The sequence below is a fragment of the Mauremys reevesii genome, linkage group 16, assembly GCF_016161935.1.
Source record: "Mauremys reevesii isolate NIE-2019 linkage group 16, ASM1616193v1, whole genome shotgun sequence".
In the NCBI taxonomy this organism is placed as follows: domain Eukaryota; kingdom Metazoa; phylum Chordata; order Testudines; family Geoemydidae; genus Mauremys; species Mauremys reevesii.
In genome coordinates this window covers 33,913,898-33,927,907 of record NC_052638.1, presented here as the reverse complement: position 1 = coordinate 33,927,907, position 14,010 = coordinate 33,913,898, and the positions used below count along the sequence as shown (strand labels likewise).

At 41.5% G+C, this 14,010-nt stretch overlaps 1 protein-coding gene across 1 annotated transcript; it reads left to right on the top strand.

The window, feature by feature from the left end:
- The first annotated feature begins 111 nt into the window (after nt 1–111).
- GCSH (glycine cleavage system protein H) lies at nt 112–11,646 on the top strand. Its single transcript, XM_039502686.1, has 5 exons — nt 112–333; nt 4,926–5,005; nt 6,422–6,485; nt 9,685–9,816; nt 10,983–11,646. The coding sequence occupies exons 1-5, from the start codon at nt 186–188 to the stop codon at nt 11,078–11,080; spliced, it is 522 nt and encodes a 173-aa protein (XP_039358620.1). The 5' UTR covers nt 112–185; the 3' UTR covers nt 11,081–11,646.
- Nucleotides 11,647–14,010: the final 2,364 nt, after the last annotated feature.

Below are 14,010 nucleotides of genomic sequence, written 5' to 3'. Positions count from 1 at the left end.
CACAGCCCCCCCCGCCCCCCCCCTCCCCCGGTCGGCCCCCCCCCCCGCCCCGCCCTCCTACACGTACCCCCAGGGCGGAGGGCGGATCGCGTCGGTTAGTCCCGCCCTCGGCTCCGCCCGCGGGGTCAGGCTCAGCGCGTCTCGGGACTCTGCGGGGCCGGTGCGCGACGCGGCTCGGGGCGGCTATGGCGGCGTTGCGCGCGCTGCGGAGGCTCGGGGCCAGCCTGGCTCCGCGCTGCCCCGGCCGCTGCGGCCCCCTCATCTCGCCCCGGCCGGGCTGGCCGCAAGCAGCCTCGGCCCGGAGCCTGGGCACCAGCGCGCTGCTGTGCTCGGGTGAGTCCGGCCACGGGCAGCCGGGGATGGAGCAGCGAGGGCGAGCTGCGGCCGGGCCCACATGGCGGGAGGAGGGGCCCCAGTGCACGCGGGCTTCCCGGGGGGCCCCGGTGCGTGTGTGGCCCGTGCTCGGGGGCCGGGGGTGTTGGAGCAGGCGCGGGGGGGCTCCGAGTGCAGGGAGGAGCTGGTGCATGCGAGCTTTAGGGCTGGCGTTGGTGCACCCAGGAGTGGGAGCTGCTGCTGCTGCGTGGAGTGTGGTGCACGCCCCCGTTACTTTGTTGGCAACGAGCTGTGTCCCGACAGTGGCGTTTAACATCTCGGGAGAGCGAGGCTTACCGCAGTGGTTTCCAGCCTTTTCTCCTGGGTGAACCCCGGAAAGTTTTCAGAGGGAGGTGCGGACCCCTTTGGAAATCTCAGGCATAGTCTGCGGACCCCCATTTGAAACCCACGGGTGAGAGGAAAGGGGAAGGGTCCTGTTCTAAATGGCAACGCGGGGAGCCTAATCCAGAACGCCTGACTCCTACTCTCTGAACGCTGGAAATCTGCCTGATCCCTTAATCTGCAGAAAAGGGGATTTATGCCTTAAAATCACGCATTTTTAAAGACGTAACTTTTAGTGACACAAATAATGGGGTGGAGTCAAGTTAATAAATCATGTTCCACTGTATATAGCCTGGTTTAAAAACAACACAACACGTTTTGCAAAATGGACAGTGAGACATTATTTTGGTCACAGATGCTTTCTCTGCAATAGTAAAGGTCTTACCTGTTTTTAATCAATAGGTAATGCTGCAGTGGGGTACAAGCACTACGTAGACTTAAGGCTGGTCTACACTGGAGGGGGATCGATCTAAGATACGCAACTTCAGCTATGTGAATAGCGTAGCTGAAGTCAAAGTATCTTAGATCGATTTACCTCACGGCGCGGGATTGACGTCCGTGTCTTCCCCTGTCGACTCCACTACCGCCGTTGGTGCTGGTGACGTTCCGGAGTCGACGGGAGCGCGTTCAGGGATCAATATATCGCGTCTAGATGAGACGCGATATATCGATCCCCAAGAAATCAATCGCTACTCGCCGATACAGCGGGTAGTCTAGACATACCCATAGTACAGCCATTTTCATCACTATGGCATAATCCGACCACTTGTTAGCACTGCTACCCAAGTGACCATGTGGTGCTTCTTGCTGATCTTAGTGTGCTTGAGGCCTTAGATGGTTTTACTAAGGGGTGGCTCCAGGCTCCAGCACGCCAAGTGCGTGCTCGGGGCGGCAAGCCACGGGGGACACGCTGCCGGCGCTGCGAGGGCGGCAGGCAGGCTGCCTCCCGCAGGCGTGCCTGCGGAGGGTCTACTGGTCCCGTGGCTTCGGTGGCCCTCCCGCAGGCAGGACCAGGACCCTGAACCCTCTCTACTTTAGGGAACTTGGACCAGTGTAACTATACTGATGTAGCTATGCTGTCCGCTCATATGAACACCTAGTGTAGATGTGCTGCACTGGTGCAAAACTGGGCTTGCAGCAGTGTCACTTACTCCACTTCTGCCTAATGTAGGACAGGTACTTTGTCCTGGAAGACAAAACAATGGGATATGTTTCTCCTTTTGACTTGGTTTACCATGCAAAAAAGGATTTCTGGCAAATAGTGTATTACCCATGAAGTTCTTAATCAGAAGCAGGCTTCTAGTTTAAGGATACTTGCAAAGATGTTATACTGCTGCGCAACTGTGAAAGTGTTTTGAAGTCTTGAGCTTCCATTACTGATCCATTTATTAACTCTTAAGAGAAGACCAGTACCAAAAAAAGAAATCAGAAGTCAATACATAATGTCCTAGACAAAAGAGATGCAGAAAAAGGAGGAGGTGGGAAGGGATGTGATGACAGGTTTATAATAGCAATGACCTCCAGGTACTGAATTTCCTGGCAGTTAATAGCTAGCTGGGTTAAGGGCCTGAGGTATTCCCTTGTTCCATGTAAATAGTGGGGAAAAAATGGCTCTCTCATTAGTCACTCCTTGCTTAATTACAAGAGTGATTCTTGAATCATCTCTCATCATGTCAATCTTTCTAATATATGGGGCATTTCTTCTGTAGATATATCCTGTATGTAATAATTAAACCACACACTTCTTTACAGAAAAAAAAATGAGTATCTATATGCCATTGCCTGTTTGTGATGGTTGGCTCAGGTTTTTCTCACTTTTAGGGCATGTCTACACAGGGATGCTTAGGAAAGTTAAGCTGAATTAACTGAAGAGATAAATTTAAAATGAATCAGTTAAAGCCAAAGCAAATTCACTTTGGAAGTGAATTAAGCTGAACAGAACAAAGGCCTCGTTACTTCCCAATGAGCTCATCCACCTGGGTTTAACTAACTTTAAATTCACGCCTTCAGCTAATTCAGTGTCATTTTCCTGAGTCCCCATGTAGACGTGCCTAGAGTTTTCAGTAGTAATAATGAATTGTAGTAAAGCAGATCGCTTAGTTAATCTCAGGTTTTTGTTGTGTTCAACGTTTAAATGTTCTTGAGACCATTCCAAGCAAGGTTATTTATTAAATCTCTCTACTGTTTATATGAATTTAGAATGTTTGTTGCCATAGTGGACTACAAGAGTTTTTTGCTTTTCTTTTTGATGTGCTATAAAGAGCAATTTACAGACTGTTCCAACAGTTCAAAACACAAGTTTTTTAAAATTTTGCTTTATAATCAAATTTTATATATGCTTGTGTGTCTTCATGATGAGTTAGTGGCTGTCTCGTGTATGTGAAATACATAACGTTTGTGTTCAGCTAGGGCTTGAGATCTGCTTTGATCATTTGTCTTCATGGGTCCTGGAATTGCAACTTTAAAATTAGGGGTTTACAGCAATATAGTTGAGCCGCAGTCCAGGAGCCCAGCAGGTTGATAACAAAAACTGCTGAGTTTCTTCAGGCAGGGGGTTACAAGGTAGGGGAAACTTTGAGGTAGTATAGTGGGGATTCAGTAGGGGACCAGTGGCTGAAATTTCACCCTACAGGAGAAGCCAAAAATACAGGGAGGATCTTGGAGTCAAAAAGGAAAGCCAGATAGGAACATGAATTGCCTGGTCAGACTGAATTGCTATGGCACAGGTCATACAGAAAGTTTGGTTTCATAAATAGTCTTTTCCAGTTGTCAGAACAGCCCATGTCTGATTGGACACATGTAGTGAGTCAGGGTGAAGAAAAAGTACAAAATTCCCCCACTGATGCTGTACGTTCCCCTCATTCCCAAATGTGGCAGATGGGGGGGAATGGATGAGTAGAGGGGAAAAGGAGCCAACTGGAAGTTTAAGGAATAGGATGGGGAGCTGTTAAGAAGAGGTTGGGGATTAAAGGTCATGGAGAAGAGAGGTTTTCAAATGGGATTCCAAGAGGGAGAATTAAGTATGAAGAGGTAGGGCATCAGCATGGAAAGAGGCGCACTCAGGAGAGAATCAGAGTAGTATTTGTAGAATACATACAGAAGTATGAGTGAGAATTGCTGTGAAGTGATCAAACTTTAACTGGGTCTTCTATATAATTGTCTATTAAGAAGACAGTTCTCTGGTGACCCTGCAGTAATTGCACAACAATTATATAAATGTCCCAGAAGCTGATCCTGCAACCCATATTCCTGTGGGGTAATCCTTACTTGCATGAGTAGTCTGATTAACTGTAATGAGCATAGGGTGCAGAATCATGCCTCTTATCTGGATTTGCAGAATGAAATGAATTCAGTAAAATATGGACAGTTTGGGGGATTCAGTGATCTTATTTCCATTTTTTTAAAACAAAGTGTGAATTGTTGCAATAATGAATAAGTGAAAAATAAATGTACTTAAAAACCATTATGGTTGAGTTTCTGCAAGCTGAAATATTTTTTCTGCAAAGGGATAGTATGACATCTCCATGTTATCTAAGAAAGTTCAAATATAGTGCATTGCATGAGGCACTGTTAAAGTTGCAGTGTTACAGAAATGTCATTAGGGCTGGCTTTAGTGGGAATAACGTGGAGAATTGGCGTAATTAAACAATTCTGAATTTGAGGGAGAAACCTTGTAAAGTTGTGTTGGACACACATAACAATGAATAAAATTCTTAAACTGTTATTTTAATTAATAGTACAGTCTTTTTTCCAACTAAATCCCATCTGGTGGTGCTTCATGCTCCACACTTTGAGCTGGTAGCTTTAAATATCATTTCCTATGGCATATTTAGATTGTCCAGGGCCAGATTTTGCCATCTGTGATCAGGCCCCTACTGTGTCACTAAAGATGTAAATCAGGCTGTCTTTTTTTGTAATGGATCTAAATGCTTCTGCAATTCACACTTGCTAGTTATATATTTTGGCATCTAAAGCAAAATGATGCGATTCTGATGCACATTTCAACACTTCACATGTGGTCTGTGTTAATATAAAGCATAATAGCAGCACTTACAAAAAGTGCCCCAAACATGCAGTTCTTACCATAGCTGAACAATAATGTTCAAAGCCAAACTCAAGAGAAAACAGTGTTTAGAACAGCCAGTATATTAGAGTATTTATAAAAGTAAAATGTCAATATTTTCTGAGATATCAAATCTGTTTCATTTTAGCCCGCAAATTCACAGACAAGCATGAGTGGATATCAGTTGAAAATGGTATTGGGACTGTAGGAATCAGCAATTTTGCACAGGTATTGATTTTTTTGGTTGTCCTTCAATATTTACTTGTACATTCCTGCTCTTGTCCTTGAACTTTGGATTGTTACCCTGTCCTTTTATTATTTTTATTGCATATATTGTACACTTGAAGCATATTATGGGCTTAGATCTCAAACTATTTCCTAAAATACATTATACCGCTTCAGCATTTGTGGATAATTTTTTGATCATGTTAGTTCTCCATTGGATTGACTTAGACTTGATGAGCATTTTAGTTGTTAAATCAGAACAATAACAAATCAGATGTATTACTCTTACTGTTTTAATCTTGTTTTTTACTTTCTTATAGGAACATTAGACAGCATGAGGAAATTATTGCATTGTACATGTTTAGGCCAAATTTTGCTCTTAATTTTACCCTTTTGATTTAAGTGGAGTTGTGAACAGGAATAGGATTTGGTGCAGAGTCTGTAATGTGTGAGATACTCATTAGCATCCTCATCTGTGATGCTTACCAAAGATATTGGACTATTAGCTTTCAGATCCTTGGTTGGGGTATTTTTCTAGCTTTAGTCCCTGTTATGACTGGTTAATAGGATGCTAGTTAAAGATGTGCATTAAAAACAAAAAATCCAAAGAAACATGCCTAAACCTGGTAACAACCAAATGTGAGACATTGAGGTATAATATATGGGACAATGTCAGAAGCTTTGACTGTAGTGGGATTCATGTTCTTTAGGATAAATAGCCTTTCTGTAATTTCAGCTTTCTGAATGTGTAAATAACATCTATTATCATAAAAGATCCCTAGGTTTGTGTGGGGTAGAGATAAAGATCCCTAGGTTTATGTGGGGTCTTAAAGGGCTTGACCCTGCTCCTGTTGAACTCAATGGCATAAATCCCAGTCACTCAAATGGCCCAAAACCAGACAACTGATGAGTACTGTCTACTAGGCAATGAGTAAATTGTCTGCATCGGGTAGATTAGGACTCAAATATTGCATGGTCTTTCAAATGACACAAACAGTAAATGCTTCATGCTTTGGGGGTCAAATCTTAGTTCCCTGACATCATTGGGAGTTTTGCTGTTAGGACCCATATTGGTTCTATAAAAGATCAACAAGAGTTCTGTCACATCGTGCCTGGAGGAATGATTACGTAATTCTTTCTCATGGACTCATAACACAGCTGTAAGCTTATTAAAACCCTAATATATGAACACATTTTGCAATTTAGAGAGCGTGAGAAGCTAACTAGTTTGCAAATTGTGTATCAAAAAACATGATTCCTGTTAAGTGTGCAGCTTTTGAGTGGGGTGGGCACCAACATTAAGCAGAGGAATATAATTTTAGTCTAATCAGTTGTATAGTTACAACCTTAAATCCCTCCTCCACATGCTCATTTAGCTTTTACTAGTGTATATTCCTGATGCATTTGGTTTGTTTTTAGGAAGCATTAGGAGACATCGTTTATTGTAGTCTTCCAGAAATTGGGACAAAGTTGAACAAACAGGGTAAGTATTTTTATTTTAAGCTGTTAAACTATTGCTATAACAATTCTTAAGTTTTAATCTAAACTAACGTAATTATGCCACTTCCTCAATTCTTGTTTTTCATATAGTTAAACATTGTTTGTTTGATGTTACCCTCAGATCCTGTCATATTTAATTTCATTTATATGGTTGCATATAAAATATGGATTGTTCACATTTTTAAGAGGGCTAAAAGCCTTATTTCTAAACTTTGAATGTTAGAACAGAGCAAATAGGGTTCTCAGATCTTGCTTAATAGGAGAACCTGCCTTTAAAATTGTAAAGACACTTAAAACCAGTTGTTTAATTTAAATGTTTGCTTAAATATTTAATTATACAAATTTAAATAGAATTGCTACAATAAACTTTTAAAATTGTACAATTTTCCATATTGTGATTTGACAACCTGCCAGTGCTTCTAGGTGACTTATTTGTTACAGTTTTGCAAGGTACTTTTTGGTTGTAGCATTAATCAACACAGCAGCTGATGTGGTGCTTTACAAATTGGAAGCTTTGTACAAACCTTGACCCTCTGGCAAGTTACCAGAGCTGGAATTAGATTTTGATAGTTTCCAGATTCCAGTTCCATGCTTGGCCCATGCTGCTTCTCAGTAATTTAATTATGCATTATTAAATTATAAAGAGTGTAATAACTTGTAAATCACTACAAAAGAGTGAGTGTTAGCAAGCAGGAGGAGGCTTTTCCTTTGTTTTCATAGGGAGTGCTGGTGTTCTGGTACATGTTCTAAAAATCATTCTTGCCTAGAAACATAAATAATCCACCATGGACTACAGACGCAGAAAATTGCAAAAAAAGATTACAAAAGAGGTAAAGCAGCAGGACCTCTATTCTGAAATCCTTGTAGTGTAAAATGTCTGCAGCGGACTATTTTAGCCACACTATGTACAGAAGGGCCTGAATGTCAAATGTTGGAGAAAGGCCCTTTGCTTTTGGGCTTCTAATTAACAAACTCAAAATTTTTGTTGTACTTTATAGTGAGAAAATTCATTCCTCCTAGTTCCTATCTGGTCCACCATCTCGAATGCTGATTCTGCACTGTGCACATCTTAATTCCAAACTCCCGGACCCATTACATTCTGTGCTCATACCAACCTGCTGTTCTGACAATTCCAGGTTCCTCCAGCCTGTTTCTCATTTCATTACAGTGTACGGCTGCTTTCAGTAACATTTTGCCACCTGCCATTTTAATAACTGTATAAAAAAATATGGAAAAGGGGGTGAGCAATTCACTGGTACCCACTTCTTGATTCTGAATACTAAGGGATTTGTTCTTCTCCGAGTGCATGTACACTAGCTCCTGATGGTGTTTCTGAAAAAGTGCACTCTTAGGCCTTGTCTACACTACCAAGTTTTGTCGGCAAAGGTTATGTCACTTTAATTAAAACCGCTGTTGCATGTCAATGCTATGCTCCTTGTGTCAGCAGAGTGCATCCACACTAGCAGCTCTTGCATCGATACAGAAAGCAGTTCACTGTGGTAGTTATTTAATGTGCAAGTGGCCGCAGGGTACTTTCGGGAGGGTTTGCAATGCCTGATGGGGAAGGTGTAGTGTCACATGATGCACGTTTCTCAATCGCATGGTTCTATGGGCATCCTAGTAGATTTTCAGCCATTTTTCAACTGAATTGTGCGGGGGAGGGAAAGACCATAGGCTGACCGACCTATCCTGAGGTGGGGGAGGAGGGACCCCCCGTCAACCCCCGGCTCTGCTCGGCACAGCAGTCTCTCCCCAAGCAGCCCACTCTGCCAGCCTGCCTGCCTTGGTTCTGAGATTCCCTCCCTGCAGCCTTCTCAGCTGCTGGGAGTGGAATGCTGAGCAGCTCTGTAAGCTCTCTGTGCTGAGGAATGTCAAAGCAGCACAGCAGTCCCCCTCCCCGCAGCAGGCCCCTGTGTTCCTACTGCAGGACAGAGCAGGAGCAATCCCCTAATGATCTGCTCTCTGTTCCCAGAGCAGCAAGCTCAGCTGTCAGATATCCAGAGCTTTGAAAAGAGAGGGGCACATGCCTGCAGGGCATCAGAGATCAAAGCAGTGAGCAGAGTGGTCACAGGGCAGGCATTGTGGGATACTGGCAGAAGCCAGTTCCGTCGACCACACACACAGCAGTGTCTACACTGACGCTTTATCGCTTTAACTTTTCCGCAAAAAGCTTTATGCCTCTCATTGAGGTGGTTTTATTTTGTCGGCAAAACAGCAGAGTTTTGCCGCCAAAAGTAGCTTTGTAGTGTGTACATCTCTCAAGTTTTGTTGGCAAAAGGCAGCTTTTGCCAACCAAACTTTGTAGTGTAGATAAGGCCTCAGTGTGTTAGGAAATCAGAGTTCATGAGACTAATGCTTTGACTATTTCACAGGCAGATTACTTGAGGTAACGGCTAGTTAGCAGCTACTCAGAATTTGTATTTATACTCTGCAGCAAAGGGCTGGATGTGGTTACTGGTGCCTAGCCCCTCTTTGCTGGTCAGAAGTTTTGTTGTAAAGCATTGTAAATAGGCTTGTCAGAATTCAATTTTTTTTTGTTTTTTATATTTGACAGATAATACTGATGTTTAAACATTTTTTTATTTGATCATTCAGTTTTGCACAATTACACAAAATTCTGGGCTTGAAGGTTTTTTTATGTTTATCAATTTAATTGTAGAATTGCAGAAAATTATGGGGGCGGGTCAGAGGTAGCTATTTAATGCCAGTAGATATCCTTCTAATAAGAATTCTAGTAAGTCCTCAAGGTCTATCTGTACATTTTAGTTATCGATGAAAATATTTTTTTGTTTGTGTGCAATGAAATCAATGTTTACTGACATTTATTGATAAAAATTGAATTCTTCCAAGTCTAATTGTAAGTAAGGCACCAACCCCCAGGTTGAGCTAAGCGACAAATTCCCATCCTTTGTGCAGTAGCAGGTAATGTTATCCCTGGACTGCCCCTTCATCCAGAGTACATAGTTCAAAAAGAAATTTCAAACTTGAAGCCTGTAGTCATTGTAATGAAACCAGGGCCTTATCTTCAGCCTGTGTGAAAGTCTTATCCTTTCTTTCTTGTTTAGTTTCCAGAGACTTATCAGGGCTGGGTCATCTTTAAAACCTTTATCTACAAAAATAAATCATCAATGCCTTTCCTTTCCTCTTTTTTTTTTTTTTTTAAACACAATCCTGTATTTCAGATGAGTTTGGTGCTCTGGAAAGTGTGAAGGCTGCTAGTGAACTCTATTCTCCTCTCACGGGAGAAGTAACCGAAATTAACGCCACCCTTGCAGATAATCCAGGACTCGTCAATAAATCTTGTTATGAAGATGGTAAGAAGCTATTGTTTCACTTTCAAGGGGTAAACAGCACTTCTATGATTAAGATCCAGATGGTGTTTCTATCACAAGCAGATCTTCTATTGTCCATATCACCAATTTAATTATTTGGAATCTAAAAATGTGACATGGAGGGAACCTGGCCTAGTCTACACTACAGAGTTAAGTCGACATAAGGCAGCTTATATAGACTTAATTATGTCAGTGTCTACTCTGCTGCCTTGCTCCCACTGAGGTAAGTGCCTTACTACACTGACATCATAACTCCACTTCCATCAGAGGCTTAGGGTTTATGTCAGGTAGTTAGGGCAACGCAGTGTCTGGACACTGTGTTACTTACATCAGTTGTTGGCTGTCATTCCTGTCAATTTCACAGCTGCCTGCTAGTCGTGAAATTGACCAGAAAGGCTGGAAAGCTCCCTACTGTGAATCCTGTACCCGGCTCAGGTTGTCACCCCAGGGCAGGTGGAGGTCCCCAGTTAGAGTCTGGGGGGACAGCTGGGCTCCTGGCAGAGAGCTCCACACTGAGCTGAGAGTCCAGGGGGCAGCCTGGCTTCCGGCAGGGAGTTGACAGCCCTGAGCTCCCAGCAGAGAGCTCTGCTCAGAGCTGAGCCCCCCCACACTGCCCCTCTTAAGTCGGCAGAAATGCTTCTGGTGAGGACACACACCAGCGACAGAAGGAGGGTAATGTGGACGTAAACAACCGCAGTAATTACTTCAGTAGTTGTAAGTCCACCTAACGTAGGTCTACCTAAGTTTGTGGTGTAGACATGCCTCATGTCTCTGAGCATTCTCTAATTCCAATAAACCCTATAGTATGAAATTGGTAAACATTTTAGTCCTGTCTTCACTAGGAAATTGACCTGTTGCTTACAACTTCCTGAAATCTTCAGCACTAAATAAACTGTGGTTGAGTTTAAATCTCCTTGTAGAGTGGTTATATTTCCTCCTTTTAAGGTTAACAGATTTTAAAAGCATCTGAAAATTTTTTTGCATATACTAGATGACCAAGCCCTTGAGTCCATTCCAGTTTTAAAGAGCTGTAGGTACGTGGGGGTGAACTTAAAACATTATTTCCTCAATGTTTGGATTTAGATGCCTTTATTTTAATAGGTCTAATTAATTTGTAAAAAAAAAAAAATTTAATTTCTTATTTACAGGTTGGCTTATCAAGATGACTGTGGATAATCCTTCAGAACTTAATGAACTGATGAGTGAGGACGCGTATGAGAAATTTATAAAATCCATTGAGGACTGACCTGGAATGCTAAAATAAACCACTACAAAACACTTACTTCAGCGTAGTTTGTCATAGATTAGTGGTATACAGGAGGTCTGACATTGGGCAGCTTGAAAAAATTGCATATTCCAGAAATTTTGGATAACGTTTCAAGACAAATATGCTGCCTCTGAATCGTGTTGTACTAAAGAGCAATCCTGTGACAATCAGAGATTGCAGATAGGAAAAAAAAATGCTTAACATTTGCTCCCTGTTGCTAGTGATTTTTTTAGCTTACTAAACTTAATTATGTAATTTTCAGAGTTTGGAATGTCATCTAGAGTAAACTAAATTTAGTTCCTAAAAATACACAGAAAGTGTAGCATTGTAACATGCAACAGTCTTAACAGCAGCGTGGTAACTGTGTTAGCTGTCCAAATACATTTACATAGCTAACAGGTTGTTGTGATACGAAAGCTGCATCAGGTTTCAGGTGTGCATAGCAATGTAATCTTTAAAAAGTTTAGATTAGTTAAAATTTTCTACAGATAAGCCTAGAGCCTTGCAGCAGACTAGATAACAGAAAATAAAAAAAACTGACTTTACCACTTATGTTTGCTGTTATTTTGTATTCCATGTACCATAACCCATTTTACATATTTTTATAAAGTTTGGTATCCTGTTTGGAACTTGCAAGATTAACCTACCACTTGAACAAACTTGGGACTCAAAATACATGCAACCCTTCAAAGGCTCGGGATCTGTATATTCTAACTATGCATTTGCGTGCTAGAATGACTAATCTCATTCTGACACATACGTGATAGAAATGCAGCCCTCTCTAATGCTTTAACACTATCTCATGCCCTTCTCAGGCAAAACCATGATGGGTTCATTGATGGGTTAAGAGGACCTGAAGTTTCAATAAGAGGCCAGCTATGCCTATTATGTATACAAACTGAAGGATAAATCCAATGTACTAAAAAAAAAAAAAACTGATTTAGGATTAGGGGGATGGGATAGATGGAAGTGATGTGAATGAATGAATAATTCCCTGTTGAAAAGTTTTTGAGAGGTGAGAAAAGGATACAAGCACAATTCAATTGAGGGAAATTACCTGTATACTTCGCTCTTCATACGAGTTCTAGAGCTGTTTGGATTTCATTGTTTTTCTCTAATTCTTGTGCAGAAAGCATTATTTACTTCTATTAAAAATCATGTTAAAGTTCAGTATCTATCAGCTGATGGTTAGGAAACAGCAGGTTCTACCTATTCTTTAATGTGACCCAATTGGGAAATGGTTGCTTTGATCAGATGCGAATGTTCAGGATTGTGTATGACATCCTCTTGTGTAGTGAAGAAAAGCCACTTGGGGACTACAGAAATGTCAAGCTTTTGGATAAGTGGGTAGGGAGTGCCATCATAAGGAGATTAATAACTGTTTAAAATGTATTCAACTGCAATAGTACCACTTGTTATAGCCAGTACTGCAAGATGGCTGACAATGACAGGCGTTGTGCAGCCTGAGCCTAATATAAGTAGGCTGTGAAACATAGTATGTGACCTACAAGTGTTAATTTGCCATGTCAGAATATGCTGAGTGAATTATTATGAAGGGGTCTTGCTTGGGTGTACTACTGCTCTTGTTCCTGGAGTTCTACAGTGAAGTCCTTCCACTATGTAACCAGTCTCTTGCTGGTGTTCATACTTCAGTGCTCCCTCAGGGATGGCACTGGCAGTGAAGTCTCTTTCATTCAGATAGACAATTGTCTTGTATCTGACTCTCATAACCTTTTAGCCCTGTATTATAAGGGCTGTCCTAGGAGGCTGGATCTAAAATTCTGTACTTAAAACCTTTTTAGGTGATCCAGATGCCAAAAAGCAACCTTCCTGATTCTTGACTGCATCATCTTCAGCACATCTTAGTATTAAATCAAGAAGTTTGTCAAGAACAGGGACCCTCTTACAGCCAGAGAAAGAATCCACATAGTCCATATGTTTCCATACCTCAAACTACATCTTGTAAGGACTGTTGCTGTCTTTCTTGTAGTCATTCACAACTTTATAGAAAATTCTGTCCAAGAATCATGCCTTTGAAATAGAAACACTGTGATAGACAATACTATCAACAGGTATGTGAATTTAGGATTGCCTAAGACCTACTTTTTAGGAACTATTTGTTTTAAGCTTTCAAGTAAGTGAGAGATGATGCTACTAAAGCCAATTGCTCTGAAATAAGTCATTTCCAGTAATATATGGAAATTACATAATGTCCTGTTTCCATGTAAAAAGAACAGGAGTACTTTTGGCACCTTAGAGACTACCAAATTTATTTGAGCATAAGCTTTCGTGGGCTACAGCCCACTTCATTGGCTGCATAGAATGGAACATATAGTAAGGAGATATGTATACACATACAGAGAACATGAAAAGGTGGGAGTTGCCCTACCAACTCTGAGGCTAATTAAGAGACAAAACTAGCCCATTACATTCAAGTTCAGCAGTTTCTCATTGGAGTCTGTTTTTGAAGCTTTTCTGCTGCAAAATTGCCACCTTTAAGTCTGTTACTGAGTGACCAGAGAGGTCATGTAACTATTCTTGAAAGAGGTTCCAACTGGCAAACTATTTCATAGTTCAGTCCTTGTTTACCTGGGATTTTTAGTGTCCCCTGACTTTTCTTTCAGCGTGAACTGCAGTCACTGAGATGTCATATAGTGGCTTGATCACCTATCTGGGACTAAGGTGCTTGGCTGACTGTGTGACCTTGGGTAGTTCATTTAATCTTTAGGCTTCAGTCTCACCATTTCTAAAATGGAACTACACACACAAGGGTATTGTGAGGATAAGTTAATGGATGTTGTCAGAGTGCTTTAAAAATTAAAAAGCAATTATGCAAATAGAAAGTATAACAATTGGGTGTCAATGGGCCTACCTCATTGTTAACACAAATTCATAACAGTCATAACCCA

Excerpts from the sequence above, each read along its gene's own strand:
- GCSH (XM_039502686.1), top strand. The coding sequence starts at position 186 with ATGGCGGCGTTGCGCGCGCTGCGGAGGCTCGGGGCCAGCCTGGCTCCG. Across the intron at positions 334-4,925 it reads CAGCGCGCTGCTGTGCTCGG|CCCGCAAATTCACAGACAAG; the intron begins GTGAGTCCGGCC and ends GTTTCATTTTAG. Across the intron at positions 6,486-9,684 it reads GACAAAGTTGAACAAACAGG|ATGAGTTTGGTGCTCTGGAA; the intron begins GTAAGTATTTTT and ends CCTGTATTTCAG.